This window comes from Elephantulus edwardii, unplaced genomic scaffold, assembly GCF_000299155.1.
Source record: "Elephantulus edwardii isolate Elephantulus edwardi_28Jun2011 unplaced genomic scaffold, EleEdw1.0 scaffold00280, whole genome shotgun sequence".
Taxonomy (NCBI): domain Eukaryota; kingdom Metazoa; phylum Chordata; class Mammalia; order Macroscelidea; family Macroscelididae; genus Elephantulus; species Elephantulus edwardii.
The window spans coordinates 3,240,012-3,267,138 of NW_006400030.1; the positions used below are offsets into that span (position 1 = coordinate 3,240,012).

Consider the following 27,127-nt stretch of genomic DNA (forward strand, 5'->3'; position numbering starts at 1 on the left):
CCCCTTCTAAACCCAGCCTGGACTTCTGGCAGTTCTCTGTTGATGTGCTGTTCCAGTCGTTTTTGGATAATCTTCAGTAAGATCTTGCTTGCATGTGAAATCGGTGAGATTGTTCTGTAGTTTCCACATTCTGTTGGGTCACCTTTCTTTGGGAAAGGAACAAATTTACATAACTAAATTAATTTTTAAAATCATCAAACTGTTTTTAAAATGGCAACTCTTTATTGTAAATCTTCATAAATGCTATTATAAAGAAAAATTTTTAAATTCAGGAAGTTACTTTCTTTTTTAAAAACATTTTACTGTTATTTGAGTGTTCACAGAACACATTGGTTTTTCATTCAACAACTCATCTACATCATGTTCCATGGCATTGGCTATTACAATCTTATAATGTATTGCAATCTTACACTGTAACACATTTCTTGCTTCAGACCTGTGTATTATGTTTTCATTCATCTGTCTTTCCTATCTCTTTATGCCTTCTGTGCGTTCTACTTTCAGTGTTTTAATTTCTAACGTATCATCAGTTTGAACTTTACTAAGTCATGTCTTAGAACATAAACATTGCCATTTTCTCCCCCTAGGGATAAATCTACGGGCTTATCAACTGGAAGGAGTAAACTGGCTCGCCCATTGCTTCCAGTCCCAAAATGGCTGTATCCTGGGAGATGAGATGGGCTTGGGTAAGACCTGCCAGGTATGTTACTGGGCTGGAACCACTGCTTACAGTGAAACAAAGCTGTACAAAGCCCTAGGTGTTGGCCTTCTAGTTTGTAATTTTATTCTGAGATGAGAAATGCATGACTGCTATAGACATGCCTGAGTTAGACTTGTATTTGATGAACCTGCTGTCATGTCACTTCTGACTAGTGACAACCCTACATGTACAGAGTAGAACTTCCACCAAGCATTTTCAGGGCTGTACCCTTTTGGAAGCAGATTGCCGGCCTGTCTTCTTAGGTACCTCTGAGTGGATTCAAACTGCCGCAGATTTGTGGCAAGAAGGTAAGCATTTAATCATTTGTACCACCTTGGTGTCTGTTGTCGCGCCTCGACACATGATATTTCTCTTTAAAGCAAATACAGCTGCTCTTGGATCAGATTCACTCTGATCTCCTTTCACGTCATCTCTCTGCCATTGGCTTTCAAAGTCTGTAAATCACATGAGAGGAAATGGCCCACCTCTCTCCCTGTGGTCAGCTGTTGGATTCAGATTCCCACTTTTGGGTTAGCAACACAACACCTATGTACTGGACCACCAGAGCTTCCTTAGGGAAACTTTTTTATCTAGTTAACTGCATCACTTTTAATGTTTATCCCCCTTCTTCAGTAGTTTGTGGGGCTGTATTCCATTTTATTACATGCTTTGAAGTATGGAGGAAATAACATTGTGTTTTCCAGAATGCCTTGGCTATTTTAAAGGCCTTAAAAAGTGAATCTAGAATGTAGACCAGAAAAATCAAATGTCAGTAATCTAAAGACCAGAAGAATTAACCATAAGTAAGCATATGGCATCTTGATCTTGAGATCTGCGTTTATGGATGTTACTATGAGGCTTCAGTTGAGAAGCCAAATAAAAATACCTCTAGATGTATTGTGCAGGTTTGCTTATCTGTAGGATAAATAATACAGAGTAATAAAGATGCAGATAGGCAACTTGATGAGAAAGCATAGGGGTATATATTTTCTGATTACAAAAAGATTTCAGTAGTGAACACCTAGAATGAATTGAGTCTCAATGATCCCTTTAGTCTGCCCCCTCGAAGCCACCTTTGTGTACATAAACCTCAAGCTAGGCCAGTTTGGCTTTGTGTTGGAGACCACTTTATTTTAAAACATGAATACATACATCTTCAATGTTGAGATTATTCAGTATACAATATCACCTTTAATGAAGATCCTGTAGTATCATCTCTCATTTATTGCCTTCAGTTTTCTCTTGGTTCAGTTTCTCTTCAGCAGACTTGGTTCTGAAGGATCCCTGAAGGGTTAATGGCAATATTGAGGATTCTGCTATACAAGGAAATGTTCCAGGAACCCTGAGGCTCTTGCATGTCAGGGACCCTTAGCAATGTCTAGGCTGCACATGGCTCTGACTTTGTTTCAGGAATTGCTTTGCATCAGCACTCTGTTATCTAAGCCATGTATCCATAATGGGTTAAGCACTCTGAGACAAGTTCTGAAGGCTATGGAATGTTTCCAAGTACATCTCCTAGAACACTTCAAGTCAACAGTCTTTTATCAGACTTACTTAACCATTGCATTCACAGGTCAAAATATAGTGAGAGAACACTGTCTTGGGTAGTTTAAGAGAACTTGCTCCAGCCCAAATATTTTCTGTTTCTCTGTACCCTGAAAAAGGTATATGTACACTTCAGCATATGCCTCTCTTTGTGCTATTTTTAGTAACTGTAGCTTTACAGTAAATACAAGGTTCAGCTCTAAACGGGTGCTGCCAGCCTAATAAAGCTGTAGCCCTTCATCTTCAGTTATCTCTCCTGAGTCTCTGCCTTCTGCGACACACAAACCCAGAGCACCTGGTATGACATGGTCCTAATATACTTCTGCAGTGAGAGATATGGAAATAAAACAAAGGGTTTCCATCTGCTTGGGTGCCAGGCCGACAAGTCCTTAGGCCCAGTGCTAAGCCTCATCTCCCATCTCCTTGTCACCGAATATAACTTGTTGATTTCCCCCAGGACCAGCACCTTTTCCAAGGACACTTTTTCACTCATTGCCGACTAGTTGGAATCAACTCCTGCCTGTTTAGTGTGGTTTTTGAAGTTGTAAATTGCATGAGAAGAGATTGCCCATCTTTTGTCTTTGGAGCTGCTGGTGGATTCAAACTGCTGCATAGCATCCTTATTAAAAATTAAACAGGATCATTTTATCCATTGTGTACCTACTGAGGGTTTATCTGGGCTGAGAAGCCATGGTATTTTTATTACCATTTTTATATATTTTAAGCCAGTAAAGTTTTCCATTATAAAATGAACCACATTAAAAAAATAACTGCTCCATGTAGTCATAGTATAGTAATCTAGCTATAACTTAATAGTAATAAGGTTTTTTGGGTGGCTGAAATGATAGTGTGTTTTTGTTGTTGTTATGTGCCGTTGAGTTGCCTGTGACTCATAGCAACTCTATATACAGCAGCTCTGAACCCGGCCCTGTCCTGAGCCCATCTCACTAATTCCAACACACCAACCCCATTGGCCCAGTTACCGTATCAATCCATCTCATCTTACTCTTTCGTGCTGTCCCTCCATCCTTCCAAGCATTGTGTCCTTCTTCAACGACTGGTCGCTCCTGGCTGTGTGCCCAAAGTATGTGAGGCGGAGCTTCAAAATCCTAGCCTCCAAGGAGAGGCTTGATTTCACCTCTCCAAGACAGACCTATTTGTTTTCTTGGCAGTCCATGGATGTTGAAGACTCTTTTTCCAGCACCACACTTCAAAGGCATCTATTCTTATTCTGTCATTCTTAATCATTGTCAAACTCTCTGACACATAGCAAGTAATTGCAAAGACCATGGCCTGGATTAGGCTTACCTTGTTCTTTAGACCGACATTGTTGCTTTTCAGCACTCTGGAAAGGTTCCTGACAGCAGATTTTTCCAATGCAATTAATCTTTTGATTTCCTGACTGCTGGTGTTAAGAGAGTTGATTGTGGAGTTGAACAAGCTGTAATTGTTAAGAACCTCAGGTATAGTTTATATTTTATCAATCTAACACTACCATTGCTATTTTCTATTTTATTATATTTACACAACAGTTCTTTTCCATTGGCTGGACAATATCCCATCAAGAGAATTTACTTAATTTCTTTGTAGATGAGAAGTGGCAACTCCCCTTCTCTCTTTGTGTGATTTGAATGAACCCTGACTGTTATATCTTTAAACACATAGATTTCTCAGGACATTAGGTTTAGATTTAGGAAAGATTTTCTTAGAAATATATCAGCATTTGGGGTGTGAGGCTCATATTTTTGTTGGAAAAATGAATGCTATTTCCTCTGTAGATTGTAGTATATATCCTTTTGAGGGCTTTTTTTCTCATGTATATAGGCATATCCTGGAGTGTGGCTATTTGCCTTTTTAAAGATTTTCATTTAATAACTTACTTTTTAGCTGTGGGGCATTACTTATTGTCTGTTTTTCACATCAGAATAAATATTCTAAGAGAGATAGAGGTGACAGGTATTTTGTTCCTTGGAACTTAGCAAAATAGTATTAAACAGCGACAACAAAATTTTAATAAGTTTTCTATGGATATATGTGGGAGGGAGGAGAGAGGAAGAAAACTATTTCCTTGGGAAGAAAGCTCAGAATACCACCATTTGGTTTGTCATTTTGACAGTTGTATCTTGATTTTCTTAGTTTATGTTGTTTGAATGTTCCTGATCTTGTGCAATGTTTGCACTGTTTTCATTGGCCTGTGTTATCTTTCCTGATTTTTATAACTTTGCATTAAAGACTCTATCATAAATACTGAGCATTATTGCTAGTTAAATACTGAAGTGATTAAGTATATACTTCATTTTGACTGTTATGTCTCATATATAAATGTGATTCAAAATGCTTTTTCCCCTCCCATATTCTATTTCAGACTATTGCTCTGCTCATTTACTTGGCTGGAAGATTAAATGACGAAGGACCATTTCTAATTCTCTGTCCCTTATCTGTTTTGGGCAACTGGAAAGAAGAGATGGAAAGGTACAGAGTACATGTAGTTGAAACTTTATTTTTTTAGTATCAACTAATGTTCTGTTTCATAGGAAAAGTGATGTTTTTATATTATGCTATTTTTAGGTTTGAGGTTTTTTTCTGAATGATGTATAAAATATTATGATGTAGCTATATGGTCGTAAACTGTGAGTTTCTTTCACACAGCTCTAAACTGAAGCAGAGTCCATAAGGAAGCTATTACTATTTGGCAGCTGGAAGCTCTTTACAAATTTTAGTAAATTTTGCTAAACTAAAGGAGAAGCCATCTCTTTCATCATGGGATAGGAAGTAATATTTTTTTCCTTTTGAAGGCAAGCATAAGACCCTTGTGCATGTTTACTTGAGACTTGTACAGAGACTTATCCTGAGGTTGAGCCATTGATCAAGGTAACATTGATCATATCTTGTGCTGTGACAGAGCCCAGCTGACACAGTGGTTAAGTGTTCCAGTGACTCTGTGGGAGAAAGATGTGGCAGTCTACTTCCATAAAGATGTGTTCAAACAAACAAACAGAAAACAAACCTCACCAAACTGCCATCAGGTTGGAACTAACTCTTAAATGACCCTCCAGTGGATTTTCAGGAAAGAATGGCCATCTTTGTCTCATAGAGCAGCTGGTAGATTCAGACTCCCTGCCTTCAAATTACAGTGCAGCTCTGTCCCAAAGAAGCTACAAGCTCCTCCCATAAAGACAGCAGCCTTGGAAACTGTGAAGTGGACTTCTACTCAGAGAACGCATGGAGTCGTCATGAGTTGGCATCAACTCGATGGGATGTGGTTGTGATGACTAAATATGCTCCTGACTTAAGCTATGGGCTTTTCAGTCATATGTGTATGAATAGGGCAAAGAAAAAATAAATATAACAATTTGATATATTCACCAGTGATATTGGCAGAGAATGTTGAATATACTATTAACTGCCAGAAGAATGAACAAGTCAGTCTTAGAAGAAATACTACCAAAATGCTGCTTCTAAGCAAAGATGGTGAGACTGCAGCTTACTTATTTTGAGCAGATCATTAAGAAAGACCTCCTACTAGAAAAGAACATCAAGTAGAGAATCAATGAAAATGAAGGAAATACTTAACAAAATAAATTGACATAGTAGCCACAACCTTGGACTCAGACGTACATGAGCTTTACGTATTTAATGCCTGGAGACTTTTCTGAAGTCCTTGTTAGAGGTTCACAGGACTCTCTTGGTTGGGGGGCATATATGAGTTCTGCATGTCTGCAGTCCATCTTTAAGATCTCATTTGCTGGATGTATAAGCAAACTCTTTTCCCATGGCCCTGGTATCTGTGTTCATTTCTCTCTTTCTCTCTCTTTGGATTCAGATTTGCTCCAGGTCTTTCTTGTGCCATATATACAGGTGACAAGGAAGAGAGAGCCCGCCTACAGCAGGACCTAAAACAAGAGTCACGTTTCCATGTGCTGCTAACTACCTATGAGGTACTTGTTTTCCTATAGCAAGCACTCTTCACCTAGAACTTTAGAACTTCTACACCCTCAGAAATTATAGCCTATTCCCAAGTTGCAAGTCTCTCTGATGAACAAATGGTACTTGCCCTTTAATATTCTGTAAATTTCTTGTAACTTTGCTGTAAACTTTGAAACAGTTGACCAACTTTTTTCCACAAGAAACTCTTCATCACACTCACCTTCATTTGCTCAACATGCAACTTTTAAATCAGTGAGAAAAGTAAAATTTTTCTTACACTAAAGTACAATAAAGACTCTATGAGTCTGTCTTGACCTGCGTACAAATTTCACTTACGTATTTACTTAGACTAAAAATAAACTTAGGAACAGATTTCTTTCATACCTCAGGGACTGTTTATAGATTTAATTTTCTTGAATGTATACATTTTTCTGGGGTGGGGGGGAAGTCTCTTTTCATAAGAATTTCCAAAAAATGCTGTGACCAAAAGAAGTTAAGAACTGTTGTGCTCCTAATTAGTTAGATTTCCCCCCCTCTCCTTTTCCTGTTGTATTAAGGAGGACGGGTTTCCAGGGAGGTGGCTCTTCAGTTGGTCTATAAGTAGAGATAATGAGGCAGGCTATAAGGGACAGGATTTTCTAAGATGGACATGGAGGACACTACGTAGTTCCACCCTCATTTGAAGTCCTTCAAAATAAAGCTGTGTGCGTCACCGTAAGTAAAACCTTCTGCTTATTCACATTTCCCTTTTGTTGGTTTATAGAGAGCTAGTTAGGAATTATGTTCAGAATTTTTTTTTTAATTTAGTGAGTGAATAAGACATAGATAAATCCTGTCATTTAGAAAAATTTAAGACAAATAATATTGAAATATTGTTGCATTAATCCTAACCTTCATAATGTATCTTCTTTATTCTTTCAGGTTTGCTTGAAAGATGCATTATTTCTAAAATCGTGAGTTGAATGTACTACTTTTAAAATGTTTTAGAGTGCATCATGAAAGTAATCTTTCACATTTTAATCCCTCACCTTTTTATCTTGTGTTGCGTGTCTTTTATGAATTCTAATGATAAGTTACATGAAGAATTTGTCATGTTACTAAGGTCACTTGTTGGTTGCTGTGATGCTGGAACCTGTACCACCAGTGTTTCAAATATCAGAGGGTCACCCATGGTGAATAGGTTTCTGCAGAACTCTCAGATTAAGACTGACTAGAAAGCAGAATTGGCAATCCACTTTTTAAATAGCAGCCCTCTAAAAACTCTGTGAACAATGTTACATTGTTGTCATGTGCCATTGAGTTGACTACAACTCATAGTTACCCTATGAACAATAGCTCTGAACCTTGCTCTGTCCTGAGCCAATCTCACCATCTCTGACCACCCCCTTACCCCCATTGCCACAGTCATTGTATCAGTCTATCTCATCCATGTTCTTTTTTCCCCACACTGACCCTCTCTCCTTCCAAGCATGATGTTTGTTCTCAAAGGACTGGTCCTTGGCAGATGCCCAAAAGTATGTGAGATGGAGTTTCAAAGTCCTTTCCTCCAAGGAACAACTTGATTTTTACCCTCTCCAGGACAGACCTTTTTGTTCTCTTGGCAGACCATGGTCTGTTCAATACTCTTATCCAGCATATTTCAACCCTTCACTGTTTTTCTTATCTAGCACCACAGCCCAAGGTATCAATTCTCCTTCTGTCATTGTTAGTCATTATCTAGCGCTCAGATGCATAGAAAGCAATTGAGAAGACCATGGCCTGGATCAGGTGCACCTAAGTCTCTAGAGTGACATTATTGCTATTTAGCACTTAGGAGAAGTCCTTTACAACAGATTTTCCTAATACAGTTCATCTTTTTATTTTCTGACTGCTAGTACCTAAACGTGTTGATTATGGATCTGGGCAAGATGAAATTGTTAACAACTGAAATCTTTTCTCCATTTGTCATGGTGCTGCCAATTGGCCTCTTGGTGAGAATCTTTGTTTTCTTAATGTTGAGATGCAATCCATATGGAAGACTGCAGTCCTTGACCTTCTGCAGCAAACGGTTCAAGTCCTCCTCAGTTTTGGCATGCAGGCTTGTGCTAGATGAATAATGAAGGTTGTTGATGAGTCTTCCTCCAACCCTCCATCCACAAATGATGGAAGAACATAATATTAGATGTAGAGCCCAGATTAGAAGTCACTCATGAGTGAGTCACTCTTGAAATGAGGAGGAACAGCCACAGGCATCCTTTAATAATTGGAACGTACATGGAAGGTATAAAGTATGAAGGTAGAAAAACTGTTAATTTGTCAGAAGTTAAATGGAACACATAAAGTTTAATATTTGAACATTCATGAATTGAGATTGACAGGCCTAGGCCACTTTGAATCAGACAATCATACAAGCTGTTACGCCAAGAATAAAAAGCTGAGGAAAAATGGTAGTGTATTCATAGTGAAGAAATAATTTCAAGATCTTTAATAAAGAATATGCTAAAGCTGGACAATAAGGAAGAGAGAAGAAGAATTGATGCTTTTGAGTTGTGGGGCTTGACAGGAATATTGAACATACACCATGCACTGCCAAGAGTACAAACAGTCTGTCTTAGAGAGGGTAAAACCAAGTTTTTCCTTGGAGACTAGGATTTTGAAGCTCTGTCACATACTTTGAACACGTAGCCAGGAGAGACCAGTTCTTGGAGAAGGACATCATGCTTAGAAGGGTGGAGGGACAGTACAAGAGAGGAAGACCCCAGGTGAGATGTATTGACACAATAACTAGGGCAATGGCTGTAGGTGCATCAAAGTCAGTGAGTCTGGCTCAGGATAGGGCAGGCTTCAGAGCTGTTATACATAGGGTCTCTGTGAGTCATAGGCAACCTGATTACACATAACAACAACATAATAAAGTATAATATGTGAGTGATAGGGTACTATCCATACATATACAAGGAAGGCCTGTTAATGCCAATTATTATGTAAATATATGAACTAACAACTGAAGCAAAAGAAGAAGAAATTGAATATTTCTAACTTTTGCAGTCCAAAATTAATCAAACATGCAATCAAGATACACTAATACCTATTGGTGACTGTAGTGCAAAAGTAGGAAGCAATGATAGTCAGAAAGTACCCACTTGGTGACAAATTGAATTTTGTATATACAATGTTTTATTCAATGCAGATACCTTTTTAAAATGTATTTCTTTTTTTCTGTGTCTCTGAGTGTGTGTGTATGTACGTACGTGTGTGTACCATCAAATTGAATCTGACTGGTACAGGAGAAGATGTTCCTCCTTCTCCACCAGAGCATCTAGTGGATTCGAACCATGCACCTCTGGAATTGCAGTACAACTTCTTGCCACTAGGCAACCAGAGCTACAGATAATCTTTTTTAAAAAAAAACAGCACAGAATGTATGTTTACACATGGACCTCACCTGATGGACTACACAGGAATCAGATTGACAATATCTATGGAAAGAATCATTAGAGCAGCTCAGTATCAGAAGGAACCAGGCCAGGTGCTGACTGTGGAAGAGATTATCAGTTCCTCACGTGCAAATTCAAATTGAAAGTGAAGAAAATTAAAACAAGTCCACAAAAACCAAAATACAACCGTAAATCTGTCCCACCTGAATTCAGAAGTTATCTTCAGAGTAGATTTAAGGAATTGAAAACTAATGATTGAAGACCAGATCAGTTATGGGATGACATCAAAGATACCATGAATGAAAAGGCAAATGATCATTACAGAGATGGAAGAGAAAGAAAGGACCAAAAGGGATGCCGGGAGAGACTCTGAATATTGCACAAGAGACCAAAACAAAGAGAATAAATGATAAAGTCAACGAGACAAGTAGATTTCAAAGGACAGCTCAAGACAACAAAGTAAAATATTATAATGGAGTGTGCAAAGAGCTGGAGTAAGAATAAAAAGAAAAATAATACACTCAGCATTTCTAAAGGTAAAGGAACTGAAAAACAAATTCAAGCTGTGAGTTGCAATACTGAGAGATATAGTGGCAAAATCTTGAATGATCCCAGAAGCATCAGGAAAAGATGGAAAGAATATACAGAGTCACTGTACCAAAAATAATTGATTGACACTGAAAAATTTCAAGAAGTACCATCTGTACAGGAGCCAATGGTTATGAAAGAAATTCAAGCTATACTGAAGGCGCTGACAAAACGTAAGGCCCCAGGAATTAATGGAATACCAATTGGCATGTTTCAGCTAACGGATGCAGCTCTTGAAGTTCTCACCAGTTTATATCAGTAAGTTTGGATGACACCTGGCTGTGAGATCCATCTTTTTTCTCATTCCCATGGAAGGTAATCCAACGAAATGTGGGAATTATTGAACAATATCATTAATATCACATGCAAGCAAAATATTGCTTAAGATCAACCAAAAACAGCTAGAACAGTACATTAACAGAACTGCCAGAAGTTCAAGCAGAATATAGAGGAATCCATGACACCAGGCATATCATTATTGATGTCAGATGATTTCTTGCTGAAAGCAGAAATACAAGAAGAACCTCTGTTTGTGTTTTATTTGCTATGCAAAAGCATTTGACTGTGCAGATCTAGCAAACTGGCTAGCACTGAGAAAGATGGGAATCCCGGAACACTTAATTAATTATGCTCATACAAAACATGTATTTAGACCAAGAAGCTGTTGTCTAAACAGAGCAAGGAAACACTGCCTGGTTTAAAATCAGAAAAGGTGTATGTCAGAGCTGTATCCTTTCTCCATACCTCTTCAGTCTGTGCACTGACCATATCATTGGAGAAGCTGGCCTATATGAGGAAGAATCTGGCATCAGGATCAGTGAAAGACTTGGGCTATGCAAATGATACTGCCTTATTTGTTGAAAGTAAAGACATGAAACTTTTACTTATTGCAGGAGATCAAAGACTTCAGTATAGATTACATCTAAAAATCAAGAAAACAAAAATCCTCACCACCAGACCAATAAGCAACATCATAGTAGATTGAAAAGAAAAACTGTCAATGACTTCATCTTCCTTGGACCCGCAATCAGTACACCTTGGTACCAGCAGTCAGATCAAGAAATGTATTGGGCTGGGAAAGTCTGCAGTCAGGGACCTCTCCAAATTATTCAGGAGCACTGATGTTTGTTTGAGAATCATTTGCAGTGAATAAGGATGACAGAAGAAGAATTGATACCTTTGAACTTTAGTGCTGGAGAAGAGTGCTGAATATCCCATGGAATGCCAAAAGAACAAACAGATATGTCCTGGAGAAGATGCAGCCAGAGTTTTCTTTGGAGGCAAGGATGGCCAGGCTTCATCTCACATACTTTCAGCGTGTCACTTCTTGCTGTTGTTTTATACCATAGAGTTAGAACCAACCCATAGGTGACTCTCCAGCAGGATTTTGGAGACAATAATTACATCCTTCTGTGGAGCAGCTGGTGGCCATGAACTACGTGCCATTGGGATTGCAATGTAGTTTCTTGCCACTGGGCCATCAGAGCTCCCTGGGGATATTGCAAGGAGAGGCTATTCCTTGGAAAGAGACATCATGCTTGAAAAGGTGGAGAGAATGAGCAAAAGAGTGGAAGACCCTCAATGAGATGGACTGACACATTGACTGCAGCAGTGGGTTCAAGTGTATCAGAGATGTTGAGAGGACAGGATTCAGATTTGTGGTTCATACGGTCACTATGAATTGTACTTGACAGCACGTAACAACAACATCAACTCTGCTATGATGGATACCACAAGTAGATGACTTTAACACACAGAAATTTATTATTTTACTATTTAGGAAGTCCCAAGTCTAAATTTAGGGCACTTGCGCTAGGAGAAGACTTGATTTATCTCAAGTAGCTTTGGAGAAAAGTCCTTGCTTCCTTTTAGTGTCAGAGTAGGCAGGTTTTCCTTGGAGATCTCCACATGTCCTGGCTATCGCATGTCAGGGTGCTTCCTTTTGGTGGGGCCTAGGTCCAAAAAAGAATGCACTCCTAGCAATTTTTTTTTTGTGGTGCTGAAGTTTTCTTAAGTCTATTCCTTCCCTCCCCACTCCTTATATCACTGTTTCTGTTATGCACTGTGGAGTTGGAACCAACCCATATTTGACCCTCCAGCTGGTTTTCAGAGACAGTTAATTACATGGGAGGAGACTGCCCAACTTTCTCCCAAAGAGCAACTGGTAAATTAGAACTGCATGCCTTTGAGTTATATCTCTGTTTTAAATTTTTTATTTTATTATTATTGTTAATAATTTTAATGATAATTTACAGAGATTTTGGATTTCCATTCATTCATCGTTGCACTTTTCTCCCTTCCCACCCCTCCCCCCAATTCACTCTTCTCTTTGAAAAGTAAAAGAAAAATTCTTTCATTGTTATACAATCAAGTCCACTCCACTATGCAGCCTTTGTTCTGGACTCCTGTCATGACAATAATACCTAATCATATATCCCTTTTAAACAGTTCTTTCCCTCCTCGGCTTCAATGCAGTAGACATAATATATCCTATCTTTCTCAGTCTCCCCTCCCACCCTCGACCCCGATGTCAGTCCAATTTTATAACAGTGGCACTATGCAGTATTTGTCCTTTTGTGACTGAGATATTTCACAGAGCATAATGTCCTCCAGGGTCACCCATTTTGAATAATATTTCCTGAGTTCCTTGTTTTTCAATGCAGTGCAGTATTCCATTGTGTGAATATACCACAGCTTCTCTATCCATTCATTTGTTGATGGGCACTTAGGTTGTTTCCAACTCCTTGCTATTTGTGAACAAAGCTGCATAAACATGGGTGTGCCTATATCTTCTTGGGTGGCAGTTCTGGTTTCTTTAGGGTATATTCCCAGTAGTGGAATTGCTGGGTCAAATGGTATTTCTATTTGCAACTTTTTAAGAAAGCACCATACTGCCTTCAGTAGTGGCTGCACCATTTTACACTCCCATCAACAGTGAATAAGGGTTCCAGTTTCTCCACAACCTCACCAGCATTTATTGTTTGCTGTTAAATTTTGCTATTCTTACTGGGGTGAGATGATATCTCATAGTTGTTTGGATGTGCATCTCTCTTAGAGCTAGGAATTTTGAACATTTCTTCGTGTGTTTGTTTGCCATCTGAATGTCTTCTTTGGTGAAAGTCTGTTCATATCCTGTGCCCATTTTTCAATTGGGTGTTTACCTTTATCTTGTGGTACTCAAGTATTTTATAAATTTTAGATATAAGTCCCTTATCTGACATGTCATTACCAAATACTTTTTCCTCTGTCTGTGGCTTCCCCTTTTACGCTGTTGGAGAAGTTTTTGGGTGTGTATAGGGATTGATTCTTAGAAGATCTCATTCGTCTATTTTATCCTCTCCTGGCTGTAGGTTTTTCAGTATGCTTGGAAGACTGTTGATGTTGTGGATTAGGACTTCTAGAGCTCTTCCAAGCTTCTCTCTAAAGAATTTTATAGTCCTTGGTTTTAGTCCTAGGTCCATGATCCACCTTGAATTGGTTTTTGTGTATGGAGTGAGGTGTGGATCTTGCTTGAGTTTTCTGCAGATAGTTTTCCAATTTTGCCAACACCATTTGTTAAAAAGGCTGTCATTTCCCCACTTAACTGATTTAATCTTCTTCTCAAAAATCAGTTGATCATAGCTCTGCTTTTATTGTTGTTGTTTTTGTTATGTGCCATTAAGTCTCTTGGGACTCAGTGCACCCTATGTACGACAGCTCTGAACCCTGTTCTTCCTTGAGCAATTTTTTGGGAAGGTGGGGGAGAATAAGCATATTATCAGTCTTTCTAGTTGTAAGACATTGGGTTTGAGGTATTTGCAGATGTTACCCAAAACTAAAAGTGTATGGCTTCTGTCGCAGCTTCCATTGGAGTGTTCTTGTTGTGGATGAAGCCCACAGGTTGAAGAACCAAAGCTCCCTGCTGCATAAGACATTGTCAGAGGTAAGTTCACTGGAGAGTTTTAATTTTTACATAATTCTCTTACAAGATACTGGTTTGGACCCAAGAGAAAGTCATTTAAATGGATTAAAACTTTTTTTCAGTCACATTGCTGCAAAACTAAATGAAAATTTTGTCAATGACAGAAGTAGTATTAATTTAACATGTTCTAGCTCTCCCTTCCCTTTTTGTTTTATATACGGGAAATAAAGTTTACTAAAATCTGGTAACAGAATGAGTAAAACTACCCAGTGAAATACATTAATACCTTAGTCTATATCCAGCCATATCCTTTGTGTGTTATGTATATACTCAAACATATACATGTATTTTATTTTAATGAAACTGTATACTATTTGAAATATCCACATGTATTATGTATGCTTGTATGAAGCTGTCCCTGGGTGACACCAGTGGTTAAGCACTCTACTACTAGCTAAAAGATGAGTGATTTAGACCCACCTGGAGGTGTCTTGGAAGACAGCCTGGCCATCTACTCCAGAAGCTCACAGCCGGAAGTCCTTAGAGAAGAGTCGCATGCTGCCCATGTCGCTCCCAGTTAGAATCAACTAGATAGAAACTGTCTACAGACAATCTACGTGTATTTAAAGTATTTTGTGTTTTGGGATCTAAATTTATACAAAGAATGCTTTCTCATTTTTTGTGTTAAACTCTAGGAATATACGTGCTTGTTAATATCACTTCAGAGGTGGTTCATTGTTTTCCTAACCTTTTACTTCATTAATTCCTTTGCTTGTTAAAAATTTTTAAAATTACTTTCCATTTTGAACTTTGTTTGCCCTATGTCCTGAAACATCCAGAAGTTACTCATGTCTTGTGTCTGATGTACTGTGAAACTTTACAGAAGGACGTTCCTTCAATATCTGTCTTCTTACTTGTAATGTTAGGCTTTGGATTTCCCAAAGTACATGCAGAGTGTCTCTGATCAGGGTGATACTCTACTGGAGTAGACACCTCCACATGGTCTGAATACCAGTAACAATATTGAGTACGCATGTAGTCCTTGAGAGTATACATAGTGAATTTGTTTACATCTTTGTTGTAGTCCTGAGAACATAATCTTTACAGAATTATTTCCCACTTAGTACTGAAACTCAAGACATCTTATTCCCCACAACCAATACTTAAAAGGAAATTTGGCTCATGTGTCTTGGTCATACCATTAAACTATGTCTCTCTTTGAATGGGACAAGGTTGAAATAAGTATCTGAGCCTTTCTTTTCCAGTGTTGTGGATTTTTCACGTTATTTATTTGAGTTCTCTGTAGTGTTCAATCTTCTGCTGACTGGAACTCCCATCCAGAACAACCTGCAAGAGCTCTACTCCCTCCTCAGTTTTGTGGAACCTGATGTTTTTCCTAAGGAGCAAGTGGAAGATTTTATTCGGCGTTATCATGACATTAAGAAAGAATCTGAGTCAGGCAAGTTTCTTTCCTATAAACCACCCAAGAGACCTGGACCTAGAAGCTTTCCTGGTGTGTAGGAGTTGTCGTTAGAAGAGTACTAAGAGGATCAATGACTGGGGAGATAAGAGCCACATGAATAAAAACACAAGGCCCGTTGTGTTCAGGTTGCCTGGTGTTCATGACTTTTAATTGTGTAAATGACTCTGCAATGGGGATAGTCATTTATTTTTTAGAAGATGCCTACAGATTTACAATTTTTTGTTTCATTATCAACCTGTAGTTTTTGTAAGGATTTTGTTAACTTTCCATCCCACTTGTGGTAGAAAGGATATGGGTAGAGTACTACCTAACTGCTGTTTAGCACTCTGAAGCCCTACTGTCTAGCATTGCATTAAAACCAGAAGTATGGGATGGGTGAAAAGTGGTCAGAAAGGAAGGAAGCTTTCCTCATGTACACAGCTGTAATTTGTCATTTTTTTTTCACCTCATTGCCAGTCCTTTCTCTGAATGATTTATCTTACCCCTGTGATAATACCCCATGATGATTATTTGAATTGTCTCTGGGACAGTTCATTGCAGAGGATCTACAGCAGTCATTTCAAAGAAATCTTTGCTGACTAGCACTTTGAGCAATCATTGCACTGACGTAGGGCTCAGAAATAGTGTGAAAATGGCAAACAGATGTCTGTGTCTTCTCTTACAGATAAAAATACCTTGCATTTATTTTTGTCATGTGTGTTGTATATTTTTTTTTTCCTACACAGCAAATGAATTACACAAACTCTTGCAGCCATTTCTGCTAAGGCGAATGAAAACAGAAGTAGCTACAGACCTTCCCAAGAAGACAGAAGTAGTGATATATCACGGCATGTCAGCACTGCAGAAGAAATACTACAAGGCCATTTTGATGAAAGACCTCGGTAATCAGAGGGTGGTGTTCCTATCAGAGCTCAGCAAGGTTGTGATTTTCATACCAGGAAATTTTTCTGTAACAGGTTCAGAGGATGAAATTTTATATTCTAAATAATTTTGAGGTCAGCTGTGATGAAAGTGACAGAGTAGTTTTAATGTAATGAAGACTTTGTTTTTCCTGTAATGGAATGTCTTTCTCCTATACAGTTATTCTTACTGCCTATAATGAAGTCCATGTCTCAATGTCCCTGTCCTGTTTTTCATACCTATCACTGTCAGTTATGTAACTGACTGTACAATCGCTTTGTTGGATCAGATTGATTAACTGAGGGGAGGGCGAGGAAGTGAGAGTGGGAAGGGAGAAGTGGAAATGGAATAACATCACAGTTTTCATTTTGCACTTTGTCTCTTAACCCCATGAAAACTGTTAAAGAAGGACATGTAGAATTTTGTTAGTTAAAGTATAGCACAGTAAACCTGAGTTCAATTTCTAGTTTAGACTTTCATCTTAAACTGTTGTTTAAGAAAATATCATATAAATAGGCTATTAATTTGCAAAGCAATTTCATGACATTTGGGTGGTTAATGAAGCTTTGAAAGATGCATTATTGAAATAAGTAATGGTGCTAATGGTTTGTGCTTGGCTGTGTTTGAACCCTTCTGACGATGCTGTGGAAGAAGATCTCGGACCTGCTTTTGTAAAAATTATGGTCAAGAAGACTGGATCTCAGTTCTCTTCTCTAAACCATGACCACTATGAGTCAGACACCACCTGATGGCAGTGGGTTTTAGTTTTATGTACAGAAACCTTATTGTTTTATTTTTGGTTTCATGCTCCAACTCTTTTTTTTTAAATTCCAGATGCCTTTGAAAATGAAACAGCAAAGAAAGTTAAACTTCAGAACATCTTGTCGCAGCTTCGAAAGTGTGTGGATCACCCATATTTGTTTGACGGTGAGGCAGTGCCCTCTTTTCCCACACAGTTTTTATTAACTACCTGTGTTGCCAACATCATAATAAAATTTCTCAAAAGAATTGCTTATATTTACTGTGTCTACTTAATTTCTTCTTGTGAATTTTTACATTGATAATATCTAATGAACATGCTGTTCCTTTCAAGTTGCTTTGCTTGATCCTAATATCCTTAATGACCTTGCTTTTACCTTTTTTTAAATTGGTTTGCTTACAAAGATCGTTATACATTGTGTTTCACGCTATTCTTCATTCATATTGTTTCATACCATCATTTTTATGCATTATGGTTTATAAAATTAATCACTATTGGACCTTGCCCATCATTACCTTGTCTTTTCACCCAGATCCTTCCCATTTGCTTCCTCCCTTCCCCCCACCAAACTCTGCAGCGCTGTGGTTTCGCCCCTAATCATTCTTATCCCTCCCCCCTTGAGTTTTCATACATGTTTTACTAGGAATCCTTTTACTGTTACAGTAATGGTCTTATGCAGTATTTGTCCTTACGAGACTGAGTTAGCTCACTCATCAAAATGCTCTCCAGCCTCTCCCAAGTTATGTAGTATTTTTCAAAATCATTGTTCCTGAGTGCTTCATAGTATTCCATTATGTGAATGTACCACAGTTTCTCAATCCATTTGGTTGTAGTTGGACTGTGCTTTTTTTGCTTATTGGTCTGTTTTTAACAAAAGATTCAATTGATTATAAATCATATCTTCTGTAATCTAGAAAAGCTCTTTACACTTTTATCCCTCTCCTCACTGTTTTAATGGCATTGATAATTTTGAAGTGTCAAGGTATATTGTTTTCTGAGTTGTCTTATAATCTAAATTTATCTTATCCTTTCTTTGTGATTAGGTCTCCCATTGTCTTGAACCCACTATAGTCCACCAGCTTCTCTTCCACACTTTTTCAAGTTGATCAGCAATTCTTTGTCTCTCAACCAATAATTATTTCTCAACTTACATTTCATTTAGCCTCTCAGAAGCCATTGACACAATTGATGACTCTTTTGGGAACAGTTTGTTCACTTAATTCCTACAACACTTTGTTTTGCTGCTGCCTTCTCAGTTTCCTTTGCTATTTTCTCCTCATTCAGACTTCCGTACATTTACTTTCTATACATTTACATATATGTTTTCATTTCTTCAGAATTTTATACATTTTCTCCATAAACAAGGGTTTGGTATATCCTATACATTTTGATTTGTAATGTTTTCATTTATGCTGAGTATTTTTTGATTCCTTCTGACTGATGGCGCTTGAGGAAGTTTGAGAACTTCTGTGGACCCGAAGGTTATCTATTGAGTAGGATCTGGAATCTTATAGGACAGTTCAGTGTGGAGGATCTGCTATAGTAATTCTAAGGGCATCTTTGTCAAGCATCATTATGGACTGTTTTAAAATTTCACAGCATTTTCATGAGGTGCATAACATTTTGAGGGGAAAAGAGGTTGCAAATAGATAGATTTTGAAAGAAAGCTCCCATCTTACTTTTAATTGCCACTTCCCACAGAAAATTAATGATTTATACGTTTGCAATGGAAGCAGGAGTGCCATTCACTTCCTAAATAACATGCCTCTGAAAACTTTACGAATTTTGATAAATGTTGATAGTTGTAGAGGGGCTTCAGGCCTTTTGTTCATAGGGTCGCTTTGAGTCTTGCTCGACTCGGAGGCAGTCAACAACAATAATAATATATTTGCATTTACTTCTTGATTTAATTTTCTGCAATGAGAGGCTTAAGACTTTTGTTTTGCATTTCTATACCCTTTAGGGAGCTGTGGTAGCCTGGTGGATAGGGAGTTAAACTGCCAGTCTAGAGGCAGGCAGTTTGAATTCACTAGATGCTTTGAAGGAGATAGACAATTTTCTTCTTTGTGATTTATAACCTCTGAAATTCCACAAGAATGTCAGCTGTGCATCACTTTTTACTTGATAGCAGTGAATTGAGTTGAATTTGTTCTTTGGATCTCCTTTGTCTTGCTGCTGTTGTTATTATTTGCCACCGAGTTGGTACTGACTCATAGTGACCATCAGCAAATTTTCAGAGGCAGTTAGTCATTGCAAATAAGGTGATTGCCCACCTTTCTTCTGCAGAGCAGCTGGTGGGTTCAAGCTTCATGCTTTCTGGATTGCAGTACAGCTTCCTAACCTTAGGCCACCAGAGCTCCCAACCTTCTTCTTGTTGTTATGTGCCATTGAGTTGCTTGCAACTCATAGCGACCCTGTGTATCCTGTGCCAATCTTACTATCTCCAACAAACCTAACTCTCCAACCTTAGTTTCTTGTAAGTCGGGCTTGGTCTTCATGTAGACTTTATTAGGCATCTTGAATATGCCAAGTTCTGTCATTGGGATTAAGTATCAAAAATTACCATGCAAACAATGATAAAATGGCCGAGAGAGAGAGAGTAGACTTGGAGCTAATATTAATTAGAAGGAGCATGACTCCTGTGACCTGGCCATCAGCTTCTCTGCTCAAGCACTGTGTGTTGACTAAGGACATGTTGTTGAGTAGGGGTGCTTTGTTTTCTAGGTGTTGAGCCAGAGCCTTTTGAAATTGGAGATCACCTGATTGATGCCAGTGGGAAGCTTCACCTGCTGGATAAGTTGCTGGCATTCCTGTACTCTAGGTAGGTAGTAGGTTTGCTATTCTGAGATGCTGACAATTAAGACTTTAATAATGACGAACTCACTGACTTCTTTGGGACTGGTTTCAGGTCTCCATTTTTTCAAAACCCCAGGTCAGATTTACCTTCAGAGAACTCCGTAACGACCTTCTCACATCACACCAGCCTCTCTGCAATCATCTACAGCCATCCTTTCCCTTCCTGAATTCTGTAGGCACAGTCCCTCCACCATCTTTCTTTCCTTTAGTGAATTCTGTAAGCACTTAGAATCTGAATTCAGCTGTTGGCAGTGCACTACTTTGATCTGCTGCCAGGTTAATTGGTATATATTAACTATATGGCTCCAGCTGTATTGTTTGTCCCACACGACAGATAAATATTGAATATTCTATGATTGCCTGCTGGTACTGCAAATAGTAAGGGTTTGGTAAATATTCATTTTTGTTAACCTGTAGGATTTGATATGAACTCAGGGTGACTGTTCCCAAGAGACGGGGGTTGGAGCCTCTAGGATTCACGTGCATTCAGGGCATGTCTTACAGCCTGTACCCAAGGCAGGCACTCCACGGGGACAGGAGAGTCTAGAAAAAGGACAGCTTTTTAGGATTTCTGATATGTCCTATAGTGATACTTAGCCCAGGCACAGCCTGAATTAACCTAAAATATCAGATTTAAACTTAATTTAAATCTATTAAACTTAAGAATGCGAAAGTTAAACAGTTACTTGCCCTACTTTATTGAATCTGATGTAGCCACTATAAGTGTATAGAGTTAGAGAAGGATCCATAAATGCTTTCTGTCCAACATTTTTATTTCACAGGTGATGAAACAAGTGTAGAAGGGTTAAGTGACTTTTTCAAAGGCATGCCTTTCAGTAAATGACAAATGTGATTAGAATTGAGATCCTGAGCTTCAAGTGTAGTAGGGTTTCAACTCCATTTGAGATTAAAACCAGAAGGGATTATCTATTAAGTTAGTCTTCTTAGTGAGACTATAGTACTGACCATTCATGCTTTAAATTTATGTAAACGTAAAACAGTGGCTAATATATGGGACTCTAAAGAGCGCTCTGTTGGCCTGGTGGATAAAAAGTGATGCTACCAAGCCAAAGGTGGGTGATTTTTAATCTGCGGCCCTCAGGCCTGGTTTTAATTTTTTTTGGTCAAACATTTTCTAAGTGGTATAGCACTGGTCTGTCCATTTCCTGTACAGAGGTAACTCGTGGGTGCTGTCATGCTAAACACTATAACACTAATGTGTCAAATGTGATAATAGTTACCCATGATGGACAGTGTTTGGTGGAGCTCCCCTATTAAAACAAGCTAGGAAGCAGGAGTGGCATCTACTTCTGAAATAGCTTGCCTCCGGAAACTCTATAACTTTGAGCAACGATGAAATTTATATAGGTGTTCAGGTCTTTCATTCATAGGGTCACTATGAGTCGTCTATGACTCGAAACACTTAACAAAACAACAGCAACTTGGCTCTGTTCAAGCTGACTTAATCTATCATCATGCTTGCTCCCTGTGCACAATTTTTCAGGTGTCAAATTGGATGTGAGATGCCACTTACCTCTTCTCCGGAGGCTTTCTTTTCAGACATATCAGTTTGTCTCTAGAAAATAACACTACATGGCTGGCCAGAAACTTTTCAAGTTTGCCAGTGTTTTTGTGTATTTGAACTTTCCACTTAATATTCACATATCTATGTTTATATTATTCTTAAAATGAAAGTTTTTCTTTCCATTGAGTAAACGGACATTCCCAAAAGAAGCTCTTTGGTTCCCCAAGGACTTCTTAAACCCCCGGCACCTGACACTCACCCCAGGACACTCACCCGTTTGTCTCCATTCTCATTTGAGAGCTCCTGCTCTGAAGAATTCTGACAACAGGTGGTGGTATGTCCTTGTAAAAGCATTTAGTGTTTCTGAGAAACTCTCTGTACATGATTGTTACATTTATATTTCTGCTTTAGTGTTTCATATCTTTGTAATCTTATATTCCATGGTAAGTTTTGCCTGAGGGAAACCCTCCTTTTAAACATTACTAGAATTGGCACTTTCTCTTTTTCTTTTTATACCAGGGGCCATAGAGTTTTACTTTTCTCCCAGATGACCCAGATGTTGGATATTCTCCAGGATTACATGGATTACAGAGGTGATACCTTTTTGCCAATACATTGTACAGGTCTTTTAGATTTACAGTTCCTGTAGGGTCATAAACAGTTACCTGGGGCATGGGGATGTTACAGAGGGTAACAGTGAAGAATCATCATCATCATAAACAGAAGAAGGTCAAAAGTAAAGGAGAGAGAAATGTCTAGGCAAGGATTGGCAGTTGGATAGAGCCACTTGGGCAGGAAAAATACCACACTATTCCCATCAGTAGTATGATGGGCATTTGGTCAAATGTTTTAGAATAGATCCTTGAATATTTTTGAAATGCATGAAAAACAGTGATCATTCAATTCAACATTTGAACTCTTATGCAGGTGGTGGTGGTTGTTGTTATGTGCCAATGAGTTGCCTGTGACTCATAGCGACCCTATGTACAGCAGCCCTAAACTCTGCTCTATCCTGTGCCAATTGCACCGTCTCTGACACTCCCATCCCAATTACCCCAGTCATTGAATCAATCCACCTCATAGAGGGTCTTCCTTTCTTGCACAGGAGCAGTAGAAAAGAAAAAGATTAAAATTGTAGAACTCATACATACCAACCAAGGGAAATGTAAGGATAGGCTTTTGTATGTAGAAAACAGAGAATGTAGATACTGTGTGAGAATGCTGCTTAATAGGTAATAAATTTATGTGAGATTATAGGAAAAGACTATAACCTTGATTGATCTTGAGCCCAAAAGAGAAAACATTGCAACTCTGACCTGACTACTTAAAAAACTTAATCTAGAGTCTTTTAAAAAATTATTTTATTTTTGTGTGTGTGTGTGTACCATCAAATCAGATCTGACTGGCACAGGAGGAGATTGCCCCTTCTTCCCCGGCAGAGCATCTGGTGGATTCAAACCACGTGCCTCTGGGATTGCAGTGCAGCTTCTTGCCACTTAGGCCACCAGAGCTCCCTTTAGAGATTCTTTTAGTCCAGTCAGTTCCCTTAAGTACTACATTACACTGTAGACACTAGTAGGAAATGCCCAATGACTCTTTGAAGAATTCCAGATTCACAAGCACAGTTTGAGCACATCACTCTCCATGGGTCCATGGTGACAGGTGGAGATCCCTAAAGCTTCACTGAAAAGGCATGCTGGACCATAGTCACCTGCTTCTAGGTATTTGTCCTATTACTTGCATAAATGAGAATGGTTCTTAACAAAAGTAGAAACTACTATATAATGTGACATTCAGAATTGCTTAGAATAATGAAATCAGAATATTAACTCCATGAGTGCGTAGCACATTAACTGCATGAATTTAAAAAAACCTAGAGATCTTTTGAAAAGCAATAATTTGTCTCCCTCAATTTGGACTTTTGCTTCTGATATTTGTTTAACATAGAGTCGTGGTTGTATGTGCAAAGGGATAAAATTGACTCTCTAGTTTTGGGCTGGTTTGATTTTTTTCCCCTCCAAACAGTACATGGACAAGAATAAGATTTCTGTTTTCTTCCACTCTGTAAAGGCTACAGCTATGAGCGTGTGGATGGCTCCGTGAGAGGAGAAGAGAGACACTTGGCGATCAAGAACTTTGGACAGCAGCCCATTTTTATTTTCCTTCTGAGTACCAGGGCAGGTAGGCCACATTGACTAACGCAGACCAATACCAGTGATTCACTAGTCCTTTTATTAGTCATTACCAAAGGGTGCAAGGAAAGAGAAACTGAGGTTGTGGAAGTACATTTGCCAGTCTTAGACTTCTAGTGTGATACTATTTCTTCTATAGCCTGAGACATCGTTAAGTCAGAAAGTAAAGCTGAGACTTAGAAAAAAAGTTATTACTAAAAAGTAATTCTAATATTCTTTAGCTGCAGAGTTTGGGGTTATCCTGAGAGATACCTGTAATTTTGGGAAAGCATCATTCCCTTTCCTGGAGATAGCTCTCCTTCCCAACTGAATTGGGGAAATAATAACCTGACTGCTCATTGCTCTTCCTCCAAAAATACCTGTGGAATAATATAGTTGTAAATACTTAACAAAAATCTAGCAAAAAAAGTGCTTAATAAAAATCTTTTTTTAAAATCACATTTAAAAAAATATGATTTGTTATAAAACTTCTGGCTCTGGGTTTATTTATGGAACCAACTTTATGTGACTTGAGTCATAAATACTATATACTACATTTGTACTGCTTTACCAGTTACAGAAAAAACAAACCCACCACCTCATTTCAATCAAATTGGAACCTACTCATAGCTGACCCTCCAGTGGGTTTTCTGAGGCTATAACTCACACGAGAAGAGATTCTGTCTTTCTCAACAGGAGCCACTGTTGAATTCCAGCCACCAAGGGGGCGCCACCTTTGATATACCAACACCACACCTACTGGTTACAGAACACTTTCATATTTACTATTATATAATCTGAAAGCATTGTTGTTTGGTTGGGTACCCTAGAGCCGGAACCGACCCAGAGCTGATCCTCCTCCATCGAGTTTTCAGAGGCAGTTCACACAGGAAGAGATTGCCCAGCCTCCTGCGGAGCAGCTGTGTTTGAACCGCGTGGCTTTAGGGTTGCAGCACAGCTTTTTACCACTAGTCTACCAGGACTCCCTGAAATAAATTCTTAGAGATGAAATTTTTCTCTTACGCACATGTTCTGAAGCAAGATGGCCTTTAATTAATTTTGAACTCACATAATCTTAGTCTTACTAGAAACCAGATTAGTGCAGATGCATCTTTCACAATGGGAAGACAGTTTCTATTTATGCTTTTACTGACTTCAGCATCTTCATATATAGAGGTCAGTGTTATATCTGAAATGGGCATAATTAAGAAGAAAGCGAGATCTATTTTTCAGCTCATCTCATGAGTCACTGTGAATCAGTCCCAACAGAGTAGATCTTTTAGGAGCCGAACCCAACCTGCATTTTAGCTGTTTGAAAACTCTGTCCTGCTTGCTCTCCCCTTTTAGTTCTGCAGCCTACTTCAAGTATTTCTGTGATTAAGTCATATAGCCACCAGGTGGCAGTGAAGACACATAAGACTGTCCCAAACGCAAGTCATTAGCTTCTTGATAAAAAGAAACCCCTTTAATTAAGAATTAACTAATTAAGGAGAGATCCACTTGGACAGTCTTAACTCAAGCGGAAGATAATTTTATGGAACATTTTATTGAGCTAAATGCCTGGGAAATAGTTGTGTAGTGGATGAAAGCACAGACTTTGGAGGCTGACCCTGTGGGGCTGATGCTTAGCTCCTTGTTTTCCAGCTGCATAACCTCAGATAACCACCTTTCCTTCCTTTTTAACATCTATAAAATGGGTATAATGGTAATAACTACTTACAGAATTGTCATGAAAGTTAAAGGAGTTAATACATGTCAAGTGCCTGCACGTCATAAGCACAGTGTTAGGTTAGGTGCTGTTATTAGGAAGCTCCGACGGTTTAGTCAATAGAGAGAGTGCTACCAGCCCATGGGGCACCTCTCTGGTGGTTTGAATCCACCTGGGGCTCCTCGAGGTAAAAATGGGCAATACATTCATTTACATGTACGTTGACATGCCATTATAAGCTCGCAAAACCTAGTAGAGCTTTGGAGCTTTGAGTTGGTTCCAACTCACCAGCAGGGAGTGTAAAGTTTATTTTTTAATTGTTACCGTGTATAATTCGTTTCTCAGTAATTGGTCTCTATTATTATTCCGACTTTCAATTTCTATGAAGGCTTTAAGGAAAATGCTCCTGCCTGGCTTATCTGGAGATCTAGCTTAGAGTCAGTGGTGCTCCTTCTCAAAAGTGAATCCTTAATTCAGGCACTTGGCACACATCCTCTCAGGGTTGCTTGTTTCAGCACTGAGCTCAAACCACTCTGGCACGAGAGAGTCCGTTCTGTACTTGTTTCCACATTAATCAAAAAGAAGGCTGTAATTTGCCTTTATAGTTCTCTTAATTAATTCCTGTAGTCCAGGGTGCTGCCATGGCCCTTTTTCTGCAGCATTGAAGACAGACCAAAAAGTTCTTCCCCGGAACGTTTTTGCCTCGCCATTGCTTTTGTTAACTTCCTCTTTGATTAATGTGGAAACGGGTACAGTGAGAGCGCAGTAGTTTCTCTGATGAGAGAAGTCATTTCCCACTCTGCTTAGAAGAAATATATTGTCCCCTTTTCTCATTAAAAGGAGCCCTCTTGAAACTGGTTAAGTGCTTAGCTGCTGAGTGATCAGCAGTTCAAACCCACAGGCCACTTAGAGGGAGAAAGCGGTGGAGTCACTTCCCCCTGGGTGTCCCTGCTCCTTCCTGCAGGGTCTCTGGAAGTCAGAATCAAAAGGCAGTATTGTATCAAGGATCTTGTCACTTAGTGTTAACTTGAAATTGACATTTAGAACTCTACTTTTAGCAGTGACCATGGTAGAATTTTCTTATGTTTAGAGCTGTTTTCAAGAGCATGTGTCTAATTCCATGCTGCAATCATGAAGGCACATGGTTTGAAGTCACCATCTGCTTCGCAGGAGAAGGATGAGCAGTCTCCTCCCATGCAATTAACTACCTCTGAAAACCCTGGAAAACCCTCTGAAAACAGGAGGGTCAGCTATGGGTCGCTTCCGACTCGACAACAGCTGTAAACAAACAAAAAATGGAAGTTTCAAAACAGAAAAGATTGAAAATGTTTTCTTAGATTAATATAAGTTTCCACTTCTGCTATACCACTTAAAAATGCTGAGCGAAGAGGAAGGTCAGAGAAGAAAAAAAGACCCTCAACACAGTGCATTGATACGGTGACTGTAGCAATGGGCTCAAGTGTGTTTTGGATAGTGTGAGTAGCATAGGATAGGGCAAAGTTCAGATCTGTTTTTCATAGAATTGTTGTGAGTCATAGAGAGAGCTCTGTTGGCTTAGTGGATAGAAAGTGATGCTACCAAGCCAGAAGTGGGTGATTTTAATCTGCGGGCCTCAGGCCTGGTTTTAATTGGTTTTGGTCAAACATT

At 38.8% G+C, this 27,127-nt stretch overlaps 1 protein-coding gene across 4 annotated transcripts in view; it reads left to right on the forward strand.

Moving 5' to 3' along the window:
- Positions 1 to 27,127, forward strand: part of CHD1L (chromodomain helicase DNA binding protein 1-like) — an 80,768-nt gene that overhangs the window by 27,653 nt on the left and 25,988 nt on the right. Inside the window, exons 2-12 of one of the 4 annotated variants that reach the window (XM_006900327.1) lie at positions 588 to 700; positions 4,611 to 4,717; positions 6,069 to 6,183; positions 7,094 to 7,125; positions 14,017 to 14,099; positions 15,366 to 15,536; positions 16,286 to 16,441; positions 17,295 to 17,387; positions 19,945 to 20,041; positions 22,121 to 22,194; positions 23,672 to 23,782. In XM_006900327.1, the coding sequence (XP_006900389.1) occupies positions 588 to 700; positions 4,611 to 4,717; positions 6,069 to 6,183; positions 7,094 to 7,125; positions 14,017 to 14,099; positions 15,366 to 15,536; positions 16,286 to 16,441; positions 17,295 to 17,387; positions 19,945 to 20,041; positions 22,121 to 22,194; positions 23,672 to 23,782 (1,152 nt within the window). Of the gene's footprint in view, positions 1 to 587; positions 701 to 4,610; positions 4,718 to 6,068; positions 6,184 to 7,093; positions 7,126 to 14,016; positions 14,100 to 15,365; positions 15,537 to 16,285; positions 16,442 to 17,294; positions 17,388 to 19,944; positions 20,042 to 22,120; positions 22,195 to 23,671; positions 23,783 to 27,127 lie in introns of those variants that run through there. The other 3 variants (XM_006900328.1, XM_006900329.1, XM_006900330.1) reach the window with 3 other exon arrangements.